This window comes from Lissotriton vulgaris, chromosome 12 (genome assembly GCF_964263255.1).
Source record: "Lissotriton vulgaris chromosome 12, aLisVul1.2, whole genome shotgun sequence".
NCBI classification, from domain to species: domain Eukaryota; kingdom Metazoa; phylum Chordata; class Amphibia; order Caudata; family Salamandridae; genus Lissotriton; species Lissotriton vulgaris.
In genome coordinates, this window is record NC_141700.1 from 798897866 (window position 1) to 798912611 (window position 14746).

General features: G+C 46.9%; 1 protein-coding gene across 1 annotated transcript in view; it reads right to left on the reverse strand.

The window, feature by feature from the left end:
* Positions 1 to 1285: 1285 nt before the first annotated feature.
* Positions 1286 to 14746, reverse strand: part of RNF167 (ring finger protein 167) — a 280393-nt gene continuing 266932 nt past the window's right edge. Inside the window, exons 10-11 of the mRNA XM_086946212.1 lie at positions 6898 to 8794; positions 1286 to 6831 (exon numbers count right to left, since the gene is read on the reverse strand). Coding sequence (XP_086802338.1) covers positions 8421 to 8794 — 374 coding nt within the window. The 3' untranslated portion in view covers positions 1286 to 6831; positions 6898 to 8420. The remainder of the gene's footprint in view (positions 6832 to 6897; positions 8795 to 14746) is intronic.

Below are 14746 nucleotides of genomic sequence, written 5' to 3' on the forward strand. Positions count from 1 at the left end.
CCATTTCTAAGACGGGAATGATTCAAGCATGTGAATCTATGAAAGATCCAATACTAGAGAATCAATGTTGCTCCCATGAGTTGGGCGACTATGTGTCTGCGGGTGTAGGCGTGCCTGTAGTTGCTGGTTTCAGTCTTCTCACCCCTCAGTACATACTGGCTCATTGGTAACACATCTGCCTCTACTGCCGTCTGATGGTGGATAGTTTCACAATCCCAAACGATTGGCTTACCATGAGAGCCTTCTGTGGCTTTTCATTTGATCAAAAACCACTTCCCTTCCTATGTGGTTCTCTGCAAACAGTACACATGATTGGGCACGACTTGGGGGGGGGGGGGGGGGGGGGGGGGGGGGACGGGGGACGGGACAGGCAAGCGCTAAACTCAACACCACTCAGAATATCAGTGTATCCTCAAAATGTCAGGACTGTGACAAGAAATAAGGATGTAAAGGCACTGCTCTAATGACTTACTTGTAATCTTCATTACATGGAGTCCCGGCTCTTCCTTCTTGCAGAAGGGTGTCCCTGCTCTCGCTTTAGTGTATTGTCTTTCACGGTTGTGTTCCAGCTTGGGGATTTCTTCTGGGTGAGATGGCAGGTGCTACGTCCTCATAGTAAGGAGAAAGGCTTAGCTTTTAAAATTCATTTAAAGAGCCAGCCTGCTTGCCTGGTTCCAGACCATAACTCATTATGCAAAGACTATGACAAGAAGTCAAGGACTTAGGTGTGATTTAAATTAACCACATCGCTGCTGTGGTTATTTTTCCCCTGTGCTGGAAATTGCCATTTTGCTGGTGTCATAACGAGCTCAGCTCGTCATCAGCACAGCTCAACTGTGCCTCACGACGAGCTGAGCTCGTCATGAGCATGGAAGGGGTTAAGGTAAGGAGCAGAGCATTTCATTGATGAGAACCACCTTTCGCATATATAGAAAGTAACTGCCTAAAGAGTTGCACAAACAATCTAATCTAAATTATACGTTACAGGAAAGCAACATAGAATTTAAATGTACCCCCAACACCCCATAATTCTAGGTGTCAAAGAAAGAACAGTCACCTGTTTCCGCAGCACAACATGCTTCTAGGTTTAGGAAACTAAGCAAGGACTTGACCTTTACCCCCAAAAAACCCTCTCCCTTGGCAAACACAACTCAAGACATCCATGTTCTCCCAAATCCCAGAAACTAAACATGAACAAATCCCCTGCCTACAAGCCAATGGGGTTGCTGAGAAGGGCTTAGCAGTAGATCTATACAGATACATATATAACAACATAACAAGTGGCTGTGGGAAGGTTTGTTATTTAAGAAATGATTTATAAAAGTTACAATTCAGAATGTACCAATACAACACTGTGTACACAATGAAATGACAGCAGACGAGTTATAAGGGTACACATTATTTTGCAAAACATTGTACAGAGTGGAAGTAAGTTCGTGAGGGCTGCCTTAGCAGTCACAAGTACAAAGTGCATAACGCTATTGCCTTCACTTCCAGTTATGGCAGAAAAAGGTCCTGGGTTTGCCCCCTTGAGACTTGTACACAAGGAAGGAAGCCCCTTAATCGAGACAGGTACTATTTTTACAGTGAAACTACAAACTTACCACTTAAACTACCAAACCGGAATAATACAACTGCCACATTACTGATTCTTCTTGCTCACTTTTCTCTGCAACTCCCAGCAAGTGGATAGAAGCAGATCACAATTTTATAGTATATATTTGCTCCACTCATTGCTACACTCACCTGCTTAAGATGGCCATGGCGCAGAGGCAATGGCTGTTGTGTGTCTGAGGCCAGGTACTAGTGAAGGGTGATGGGGGCAGACGCCAGGTCAGTCCTGGATCTGAGCTAAGACCAGACACTAGGAAGGAGAGTTAAGGAAGCAGACACCAGGTCTGTCCTGAATACAAGTTAAGACCAGACACTAGGATGGTGACTGAGGGATGATGGAAGCAAAGATCAGGGCTGTCCAGGACACAAGTTAAGACTAGAAAGGTGAGAGGGGTGATGGAGGCGAAGACCAGGGCTGTCCTGGATGTGAGCTAAGACCAGACCTAAGGAAGGTGAGTGAACAGTGATGGAGGGAGGGACACGTTCTGTCCTAGATCTCAGCTATGAGCAGCCAAGGAAGGTGAGAAAAGGGTGATGAAGGCAGATGTAATGAGCAAGATAAGGTCGAACATACCTCTTTAGAGGAACGGGTCTCAGTGGGACAGTAAGGAAATTGTAGGAACCATTCCACTACCCTGCAATGTTTAAGGACAGAACTCCTTTTGAAAAAAAGATTTCATACCATCACATCATAGTTCTTCCTAAATCATTAGACTCAAGCTCCAGGTGGGTGGGACATTCAACATGTCAATCACATCAACAAGGACAAACTGTGGTGATTCGGTGCCACGTCAAACCTTCATGGGCACACTGGTGAGCTAATACCCTAAGTTGTGCCATCTGGGGGGGCGGGGGGGGGGGGGGGGTACCTCTGCATCTAAGATCAAACCTTGGCCAGCACAAGACTGAGCACAAAGTTACTTTAACACGGTCATTCAGGTACCCCGAGGGAGCCAGGGGCCTGACTGCAATGATGTGCGTGAACTGCTTTGTCGCAGGTAGCTTTGACGACCTCTATGGCACACTGTGCTGAACTCTTCTCCAAGAGGTGGCGGGGACTAAGAACAGTGGATATTTATTCTCAGTTCATTAAATCCCAGTCTATAAGCTCATTTGTGTTATATCTCGACCATGGAGGACTTATGGTAAATTCTTTAATGTACTATTAACACTGTAACCAGATCGGACTACATTTTGGCAATGGCTGTCCCACTCCATTCGACTTCTTTGGTGATTGGTTCACTGCTTCTGAAAGGATCACATTTGATTTTAACTACACAGCTTTTGTCGGTAGCCCCACATGAATGTCTGCAGTCTCCCCGAGCTTGTGCTCAAGCGCGTGACCATGTCCGACCTGACCCCAAACATGTGTGATTGAGTTTTCAACGATGGACAAACCCCCCTCTGAAATCAAACCCCACCCAAGCTCCGCTCTCTGAAAGGTAACCCAAGTGGTAGGTTCTTTAAATATCTCTCCCTCATGAGCAGGCGTCACTTCTGCTGATAACAGATCATCTCAGCGGATCTCCATTGCGAGGCAATGAAGGAGAGACGGTCGGATCACAAGTAAATATCTGTTCCATCGCTTTTCCTGCATAGACCTGCTCAGTAACCAAAACCCTGATCAGAAGTCTGACGAGATTCACAAACTGAGATTACAGCTGTTCAGCAGCGAAACGCTGGGGTTCCCAGGAGGTCCTGCTCCTGCCTCGAGACAAGAAAGGCACCTTATCCTTTGATCCCAAATTCTTTAACAAGACTTAGACTGATGGCTCTCTGCCCACTCTCCTCAAAATGCTACATTTGTTACCACATGGCATAGCAGAGCAATCTACACTTTACCACCCAACATCAATACATACAGTGCAAACCATACAACCAGAAAGCCCTGAGCCGCGCGCTTAGCTTTGCCAGCATGATCAAATAATCACTTGGAAAAAGTCAGAGTTACAGGACAGGTGCAAGAACAGGCTGTAAATGAACTGAGTTGGAAAAAGATATTTGGCATGTTTATTGGCATTTCCGTGAAACCCACGACAAATTAGTAAACATCCAACAAATACAAAAAGTAGACTAGTCTGATTCCAGGACAAGTGACAATACATGATTTCCATGTATTGCATACAATGGAGCGGTGGCGAGGGTACGGGCGCTCTGATCAGAAGGTTGAAGCGCTCAGTGGGCGAGCGGTAGTGGGAGGAGACTACGGTGGGAGGATCCTAGGAACGCTACCAGGCGGCTCTCAGGAAAGACGCTTGAAGGAGGGCGCTGCTGCCGATGAACCGCTCTGGTGGGGATAGTGATGGCCTCTCTACCCAAAGAGAGGGGCATAAGAAGGAGATACAAAAGGGAGTGAGGGGTGACACAAAGTCCATAAAGTGTGCAAAGGCGAAGAGTCCGATTCTCAGTCTTGGCGGATTTAATATTTGCCCATTTCTATCTTTCCACCCAAGACGTCGACGCTACAATTTACCTGTCTAGCCATCAGACAACAATGACACGAGCGTGCAAGAGTGAATATACTTCCCCTGAAAAGCATCATGGTTCACCGTTGAGGTTCTCTATTTCCAACTATTGTTTTTTGTTATATATAAAAGATTTGGATTACAAGGGCTGCAAGTAGTGTGCAGTAGTAAGTAATGCAATTAACATTTTAAAAAGGTTTTAAACAGGCATGGGCTACATCAAAGAAAAGGTCCATGAGTCATGGCTTCTTAGTAATGTTGTTAGTGATCACTATTTTGGGGGCTCCATGTGGAAACAGGGTGTCTAGAATTACTGAACACAATCAGAAAGATTTGCACTAACTTTAGGATGTGTGGAATACTTGAGCCGCCTGAACACCAATCCTGGCTTTTTCTTTTTCCCCCTCCAGCTTTCTGAGGCACCAATCTATGGGAGAAGTCTCCTAATGAGTACAGAGCCCACATCTGGCTCCTCCACAAGACAGTGTCAACCCCACTTACAAGAGGTCAACACTACAAAGCAGATGATACGTGCTACGGGATGCCCCTTTGGAGAGGAGCCGATGAGCGCCATTCAAACACTACCACTTGTGTGGAGACCTCGGATGAGGCTGCAAACACCCTTTTCATTCAGCCCGTCCCTTCCCTAACCACCACAGCCACCTTCCTTTAGCCATTCACTGGAAGAAAGACGAAGCATTATTTATGGTGAATGAAGGTGTGGGTGCCCCTGAATGTGAGAACGCAAATGATTTGGGGGTGTAGCCTTCCCCGCAGGAGGTCTACTATAAACTCACTGGTTCTGCGAGGTGTATCCACCAGAGGGGCGTGCCAATCTCATAAAATCAACGTGCTTCCAGAATGCTCCTCCAGCAGTACCTTGCAGCTCTGTGATTACTTGTGTGAACATTAGGAACCACTTCAGTACATTAGTCAATTCCGCAGCCTTACTGTCGCACATTCTTCTTTAAGATTACGCTAGGCTGACAATCCGCACACATGCAGGGTGTCGAATGATGTGCCTGGATAGGGTTTGGGTCCTTATAGACAGCTACAACTAACGCAGCTCGGTATGATGGCCTGCCAGTCTAAGGTGGCCAACGATTCAAAGTTATATAGACATCCTAGCGTATACGCAGCTGGCCCAGCTGTAGCATGCTCCAACGTCACGAAAAGGCATCCACCGGAGAGAGCGAAAGGAGTTGTCTAGAGACATCAGAGTTCACTCATCCCCAATAATGGTAATGATTAACCAGACGTTCATCATCATGTTTGCACCACTTCTCCCATCCTCAGATTGCTATTCTGCAATCTGCATTACTTCCAAATGTCGAAGACCCCTGTGCACAGCAATACAGGCCCTGGAGGAAGCTTCAGAGCCGGGAGAAATGGTGTTCGATGGGATGCAGGCGGACACAGGAATTACAGCGCATCATATGCTCAGGGAGCCACCATTCAACATGGAATGGGAAAAAATGGCTTCTAAAGTAAGTTCATCCCTCACAACGGAGTCAAAGTGTATGCCCCTGTGAGGAAACCCATGTTCACATTTTGACTGCTGGATACGCAGGAGCGTAATAATGGCCAGAGCTACATGACTACCCTTGCCTTGGAAGCAGGCATCGCAACAAGATGAGCCATGCGGTTTGAACACTCTGCACTAAGAGATTCTGCCTTTTTACCTGTAACTCTGCACCAGTAGTGTCTTGGAGGTCACCTGTACCTTGTACGAGCAGCCGCCACCTGACGACTTCAGCAAGGCTCTTCACACACTTCTTGGAAAGTGACCCCAGCTGCTACCTCTAACTAGGTCTCCTGAGCAGTGCAGATGGTCCCATCATGTCTGGCCCCACTGTGGTTCCCCTCTAGGGATGGCACCCGTCTCTCTGCCTCAGAGTGGGAAGAGGTGGTTAATACACCACAGGAACTGACGGCTCTCTGTATACACGAGGAACAAAAGAACTCTTCATTCCTGAAGAAGGGAGCGAGAGGGGTCCAGTCACACGATGCCTCTACCCCGCGCCTCGGCTAGATGAAGGGTGCGGCTCTGCAGACTAACGACATCCCCACTACAAAACGAGTGACGAGTGGGGCGAAGCATAACACACAGCACAAAGAAAATGATTTTCAAAGCAACTATGGCATCAATAATATAGTGGTGGAATGACTTACTCTGAGCAGCAAATGCTTCTGTTTAGGGTGGAGGATAAAGGGTATCGGGAGAAAAATTAACATATCTATTTTCCATCAACTAATACAGGATTTCAAAATCTTTCAGGAAGAAATAAACCGAAAGACTTCACACGAGATCGGCACAGGATCTACATGGACTCCTCGGAAGAAACCTGTGGTCCCATTAATGGGCTTAGGCCCTCTCCGGTTCTCAAGATGACCAGGCGTACAAACGCCCTTCGTACCTCTTTTGGTCAAAGCACTCGATTGCACTGAACCATGGGGTCTTCCTGAAGATTTTCAACCAGAAACAACACAATGTGAAAATACCCAGGAAGACACAGAAAGCAACATTTATGTCCCATTTCAGAATAATTAAAGATTTTCAGGTAAACACTGGGCCTAGCCCTAAGAGGTTTCCCCTGGAGGGCTCTTACACCGTCCCTCATGTGGAACCTGTCCCACTGCTCCTTGGAATAGCAGGCTACTCGCACCCTTTATAGTCCTGGAGCTGTAGGAGTCGGCCCGTATGAAAAGAGCCTTCTGCTGGGGCCCGCTGAGCGCACCCAATGTGCTTCATCTCAGGACCCCAGTAGGAGTCGCCCCCATATGAAAAGAGCCTTCTGCTGGGGCCCGCTGAGCGCACCCAATGTGCTTCATCTCAGGACCCCAGTAGGAGTCGCCCCCATATGAAAAGAGCCTTCAACTGGGGCATGCTGAGCACACACAAGTACCACTCTATGTGCTGCTTCTACTCAAGACCCCAGGAGGAGGAGTCCCTTCACCGGAGGCTGCTCATGGAATACATATCTTCATGAGGTACTTGCGACAGGGCTCGTGCTTCATCAAAGACAATAACGGCTCAATACTGTTCTGGCCAGAGAACGATCTGGCACTGCTGGAAAAACAACGTAACCCAGAGGTAAATGAATGCGATAACCCAAGGGAAGGAGTCCTCTGCCCGAAGAGGGAAGGCTAATTCAGACAGCAATAAGCCGAGACTTCCCTGCACGTGAAAAGGGATCCGACGAATTCCTTTTCTTGCACTCACTCAAACACTGCTGCTCACCCAGGCGAAAGATACTGAATATGACCAGATACCCCGTGGTCATACCCCAATGCAATGCCAGTGACACCGTAAGACGCATGCCTCGCTAGAACCAATGGAAGCCAACACATGCAAGAGCATGCTTGGCCGTGTCCCGTGAAATATCGCCTCTGGGCCATGATTGGCCAACACCTTAAAACATCTGTTGTCGTCAGAGTGGGTTTGGCTGCAGTCAGAAAAACCTGCCCACCCCCCTCTTTAAAATAAATTGGCCAAGGACTATGTCTTCTCCAGAGTGTGTTTGACCAGGAGCCAAGGAAACTGCCCACTCCAGAGCATGCAATGTCAGGACCCCCAAAAATATATTCTTTTGCTGCATATCTGCGTCCTTTGAGGAGCATGAATGGCAAAGACCCATGAATCTGTCCACTCCAGAGCCTTCAAGGCAATACTGCAAGGGATACGATCCGTCCAGAGCATGTTTGGTCATGATCCAAAGGACCTTTCCCCTGCGACATGCTTACCCACGAGCCAAGGAATCTGCCCCTTCCACAGAATGCGGTCTTGAATCAAGCTGTGTCCTTCAGAGCAAATAATCTTTCCCCTTCTGGGGGGCGGGGAGGGGGGCAGGAGGAGCCCTGACCCCAGCAATATGGCTCCTCCAAAGCAAGCTTGGTCAAGACCCAATCAACTCTTGGCCAAGATGCACGGTGGTCGTCTCCTTCCTGAAGATTCTTGGCCCTGAAGGCAAATGATCATTTGCCAAGACTCGGTTTAAAGGAAGTAATACTGGATTATGGTCAGGGTGCCTCCACCATTGAAGCAAACAGGTGGGATTCTACTTACCCTTTCTATTCCCCCAATAAAGTAGCAGTCCACTCCCTGCATTAAAAAGTAATGTGCTGCAGCAGGAACCCATAAGGGCCTCCCGCCTTCTCTAACACTATCACATTATGGCAGACGCTCAAGTCACTTCCTGGTGCAATTCCTCTCCAGTTCTGTGGCTAAAGGCTACCCCAGCAATCCGTTTAGTGGTCACACAATCTGCATTTAACACAAGTAATAAAGCCAGATGTGTCATTAGTGAGGAGCCCTAGGTACAGGTGGGGTTCTGAGGTGGGTTAAACATTGATCGAGCCATGGACGGGCAGCGGCTCGGATAGCAGAGTCTCGTCTTGAGTATCCGCTCCCCTGAAATGGCTGCTTGAGTGATCCTCTTCCTCCTCTTCGTCAGATGAATCCACCTCCTCGTCATCAGGATGCGCCATGGACTCGGCCATGCTGCCGAAGGACTGCGTCCCAGTGGACGAGGAAGGCCGCAGCAGAGGAGTGCGCTCAGAGTCCCTTTCGTCCTCACCTTCCTCCTCGTCAGCCCCTCGTTGGACCTCTTCGTCAGACTCCGAGTCCTCAGCCGCGTGCACCACCCTCTGCTTGCACACGGGGCAGGTCTTTTTGGTCTGGGTCAGCCAGGGGTCCACACACTTGCAGTGATAAGCTGGAAAAGGATACAAAAACAGGGCCATTCGATCAGCATTTTTATCAACAAGGGATGGCTGAAGTCACCCACCATCAATACACCTTTAACATACATACAGCTGGAATATTAACATTACACCAGCAGAATGAAACCAATGCAACAGCCACAACAACAACAGAAGCAGGGGTTCCCAGATCAGCGTCCTTGCCTACAACGTTTCAAGGAAACCACTTGGATGCCACAAAATGGCAATCAATAGCCAAGTGTGGTGTGAACAGAACACTTGTGATTTATAGTTTTTATGTCTGAAGGCAGAAAGACAGCACAGAGGAGGGGATAGAGCTACCCAGGAGGGGGATATAGTTAATGGGGCAGATACGGCGACGGGACCTCGATGGAACTACGTACGAGTACATCTAGTTTTAAATCCTGGAAGTCTCTGCCTCACCGGATCACGTTTCTGGAGGACTTTTGGCCATTCAGACTTAAAAACGTTTGAAGCGTCTTATGAGGCCGAAGCTAGGACACGCCATTACCCGGCATAAAGACCACGTTTTTCTGCATATGAAAGTGCCTAATTACTATTCAAGGGTGGGTCTTCACACCAATATGTGAGAAATGCAAATTTTGCGCAGTGGTACACGTCATTTTTCATGCGAAAATTAGCAATGCGCCCGTAGACCTTTTGCAGGTTTCCTTTGCACTGTGTGTCTTTATTGGAAGGCGGCGGGCTTTTAGTTCACAAATAAGTGTCAATAGAACAAGAAATCACTGTTGTATTTATCTATCTTCCCAATGTTTTTGAAGTCCTTTAGAAGGCTCAGAGCTCAATGACTTTGTTGAAAAGATCTCAGGTGCTTCAAAGTTCACCCTGATGACCAACAAGTTTAAAATAACTATTGTACATTTTAAGAACAAAGCTGGAATCTTTCAAAGTGAAGGCTACGTAACAGAAGTTTTAAAAAAAAAACATTCCTTTTAATATGATTCTATGACATCACTTCATGGGACAGAGACGCAAACCTCTCCCACTGCAACACTTTCACTCTGCTTTTCCAGCTGGAACCCCATCTTAGTATGGCAATGTTTGTGGGGTGGGTTAGAGGAAGTCTGCTGTAGCATCGGCCCCAAGGTTTCAGGACAAACTCCCCAATACTGTGAGAAGGTTCAATCTGCGAGGCGGAGACAAGATCACGGCCAATAAACCAATCGGAGCTGGCATTGGAAGTCTGGGGAGGGGATAAACCAACCAACTTTAGTCAAGGTAGGGAGAAGGGGTACTGTGTCCACACAGTGCGGCTCATAGTAGTGTACTCACCTCAGCACGATTCTGTACAGCACAGGGGGGGCAGCAAAGTCAGACCTCAGATCATTCCAACACAATGCCGGGTGCTCGCCTCAACTCAGCACGTCTGTGTGCATACTAGTGACACACCTGAGGGCACACACCTGTGCACAAAGCTTTACAGACTAAAAGCAAACTATAGTTATGTTCCATATGGGTACCTCAATATAGGCTCAGGTAGTCACCTAACCTTTCACCTATATTCTTCACTACCATTACACTACCTAACGGTTCTTGGGTCTGACCTTTTACCCAGTTATGGTACTGCTTATAGGACGTGGGGTTTTCCCTGAAAACAAGCCTCATCCATTATGCATGAGAATTCTTGGAAACTCCGCATGCCTACCATCTCCTCCATAATCACTATGTTTAAGGGTGATTCCTTCCGTCATCCTAGGTCTGACAAGACACAGCAAGGTAGAACCCCAGAGGGTACCACTTTGGGTATATAAACACCATATCTTGCTGATGTAGTCAGAGGAGAAAAGTACTTCCATGACGACACACTGACGCGAGACGCAGAGGCTCCTGCATGCAGACACTCCAGCTCACAGTGGTCTGACAATCCTTGTGGGGTGGCCATCTCAAGACCAAGACGGGGTCCCACAGTCTCTAACTTCAGGTAATGGGATTAACTTTATCCTAGAGGGATTCTTGGCTTCTACACCTACATACATGATAGGTACACTTAGGTACACTGATGGTGCACGTAGGTTAGGGTTGCTTCATAGGAGTACGCATTCTACTGTCATGTATTTTATATACTTGCATGTATTTATTGTTTTAGCGCGATAGTAGAAATCTACCGTCCTTTTACTCTGTTAGTGTTTATAATCATTTGTATCTGTTTCTGTCTAATGGTTGCTTGAGCACATCTATTTTACACTAGAATGATACTGGTTCGAAAAATGCTTATTGAAAAACGTCCCCACCGTTTATTCTGTGTATCTCTCTGAGACAAAGTGAGCACGAGTGACTGAGCGAAAAGCATTACAGAGTTTCCACGATCCTGAGGGAACAGGGTTGTCATGTTCGATAGTTGCCAAGAAATATTCTCACCTTGGTAAGAGGGGTTTCTAGTGGCACTGTGGGCTAGCTGGTATACAGGCTAACATACTTGTTAGGGGTATCTAGAAACAGTCTGCACACAACCCTGCAGCGTCTGGTGCCTAAATGCGCAGATCCTATATAGTTTTATGGGAACTACACAAAACTATAGCTGTTTTAACACGTCCATCATAGTTAAACATTCAAATTATAAATTAACAATAGAGAACAAACACATACACTACCCAAATAAAACTGCAAAGTTCTGCAGAGGCCATGAATTCTCACATCAAAATGTCAAAATATAAGACAAAAGTGAGTCCTGTTTGTGAGAAACAGGAGTCCAAAGGAAAGCCCCAAACCAGCCTTGAGATGAAGAATATGTGGAGAGGAGGCGAGCAAAGCCATGGGTGCCTCCTCTGTGGAACTATCAACAGTGTTTGGAGCAGCTGTGTCCATTGTATGGAGTCTGACTCCGCCATGTTGAAAATGTCTGGGAACGGCCTGTTAGGAAGTTTATTTCATCAACTTCAAGGCCACTAAAATGTGGCAGCTGAGATGAGCCCCTCTAAGAGAGGCTGTGACGCCCAGAGAGGACCTTAAAGGGTTCCTAAGAATGAGGTCACTTACAAGAACCATGGTCCCAGCCCTCGCTCCAGTGAAGCAGCCCAGCTGCGGTGTCCGCGTCGCCTCCATTTTGTGGCTCTTCACGGTAGCCACCTCTGCAGCCAACATGTACCTCTTGAGCATTATATGGCCCAAAAAAGTTTCTTTCTGACAACTTATGACCTGGGGAGGGGGTTAATAAAGCTATTAGCAACAGCAGTTTGATTTACACAGGAGCTAACCAAGTGACTAAAGGCAGAAGACGTACAACAGCATTATGCTAGGTCGCATTTGGCAGTGTACGCTTTCATGCAGCAGCTCACCCCATTCAGCGTCAAGCTCGCTTTTTGCTTTTACAAATACATGCTACCTGTGTTCCCTACAACATTTTTGACTCTTGTTTTTTCGAGGCTGGTGGATATCTCTTACCCAGTGGTGCTGGAAGTATTTTCAGAGTGGGGGTGCTACCGCCAACGTTACTTCCCTGACGTCGCAGGGACTGAAAAATCCCAGCGTTACCCAAGGAACAAGTGCCGCAAAAGAGCCACGAATATTGAGTAGAAGCATGGTAAGGATGTAGTAAGTAGCTGGTGGTGCATTTTGGAGCACATTGTCACAAATATCCCCAGAGCATGGTGTGGGTGCTTTACACACAGGCTGGTTTCCATTGGAATGGTCACTGAATTCGCATAGACAGTTTTACAAGCAAAACTATGCAGTGCACACACGATAACGTACGACAACTGGTTTGAACGAGTAGTTAACATTCGCACATCACCCACTACAGTGTCTCATTTGTTTTGATCCTATTAAAACCTTTGCTTCCATCACACTTCAGAATTAAAAAGTGGCCTCACTCGTCCATCCTAACTGCTGAAGTATTTTGAAGTATTTGTGTGGTTTATTTAATGTATTTAAATGTTGTTGAATGTTGGAAGCAATGGCATCCAGCAGCCTTTCCTTTCACGACCCCTGTGCCCCAGTAAGGCTGTCACAGCCCATTGAACCACATTCTGTCTTTGCCGTCAAAGAAAAGTAAAAACCAAACCCCAGCTTAAAAGAACAAAAAGCAATTTGTCAGAAGACATAACCTGACATTTGACGCCTGCCATTGAGCGCACAGCTAATGTTACAAAAAAAAAGAAAATGTACATCTATTTTTACTGCTCTTGAACCTTATCGAATTCCAACACTGTTCTTCTGTGGGTACTCCCGCACCCCCCTACTTCCAGAGCCCAGACTTCTTATAGGAACAAGTCTGAACCCGTCATGGATTCCGTCGGGCTCTTGTGGGATACGTTCGGCCTTCCCTACGCGGTGCTCGGACCGTCATTTCGGCTTTCTTGGTGAATCTACATCCTGGAGAAAAAAACGTCAAAATCTTGATTCTCCCCCTCCCAATTACCGTAAGAAATTAGCTGCCTTTCGATCTCCTTTATTTATTGTCGACATGTATTTTTATGTACACTTCATGTAAGTCGGGTTCTGGCACTTCTGTGTTTACATATCCCACAGTAGCTCATTTACACTTTTTGCTGTTTCTTTATATTGTTATGCTCGCCCTATGCACCTCCTGTTACTATAAAGTGCTACTTTGTCTTGAACGTGAGTGTAAGCTGCCGTGTTAGTTTCCCACCTCGGGGAGAACTGTGCACCTCTCTCCCCACCCTGGAAACCCCCCCTTTACTACCTCAGTTCTTTACGTCTACAAACGCTTTGTATTTTTATTTACGCTTTATGTACCTTGGTATCCGCTGCTATTTGCTCACATATCCCACTGTGCTTCGCTCACTCTTTTTACAGGAGTTTATCTATTCTATATGTAGCACGTCATGTTCCTCTGTAAAGCGCCCTGATACCTTCGGGTCAAGTTAGTGCTATATAAAATTCAGAAATAAATAAGAATGTAAGGGTGTCTCTGTGGGGTGCACCTGCAAGGGGGTGCTTCTAGAGGCCAGCATGCTGAGCCCACCTCTTCTCCAACAGAAAGTCTTACAGGTATTTCATCGGCAAGTGCGCAGTCTTTCCTCGTTATTGGTTTGTTGGGCAGTCGCAGGCGTGTGTGCACCGTGTGGCGCTTCCTTGCGGCAGATGGGTCAGCGTCCCTTCCCAGGATATGTTATGTTATGTCAACAGGGGTTTTATAAAGCGCACAGCTACTCTGCTGAGTGTCTTGGCGCTGGATATCCCATGGACGATAAAATCGATTGACTTAACGTCCCCTTCGTAAGACATGCCTGCAGTGTCCTACACCTTCCCTACAGTCTATGCCTGAAATAAATGGGGATCTTCTGCTGGGTAACCATGCTCCCTGTCATGGGGCTGGAAGGGGCGAGTTCTCCACGTGTTGCAACTTTCCTCAAAGCATCGGAGCCACCTTGCAACTGGGAACAAATGCAAACCCGATGCTGTGAATTGTCCGTCTCATCAGGGGTCTGACCATAATTCAATCCCAGGTATCACATGGTCAGTGCGGCACCACTGACTTTCCGTATGGGTCACTTCCGCGACAAATCGAAGCTAAGTAGCTGGATACTGTTCAAAAATGTCGGGTGAGCCCAAGCCTGCCTCTCCAAGGTAACCCCATTACCCTCAGGAATGCGTAAGGATCCAGGTAGCCACAAAGGTCTTTAAACTTCAGAGCAAGTGGTCACTGTCTTTATTGAGTACCAACGAGAACCCATCAGTCGTCCTGTTGGTAAATTTAGAGTTAATTGATGTAGTCTATCCAAAGAAAAAAAACCTAATCTGACGTCACTTCTTTAAAGGCCTCCTCTGCAGTGACCGTCAGCACACCTTGGCCATGCGTTCCTCATTCCGCCCAGGGGCCTCGCTGCAACTCAAAACAGCAAAGAGAAAAAAATCTGTTGGTTAAAAATAAAAACTTGTCTCTTGAATTTTAACACCAAACTCCCACAAAAAATGGAACAATTTAGAAAAATATATTTAAGGTTAAGGGAGCAAACAGTTTA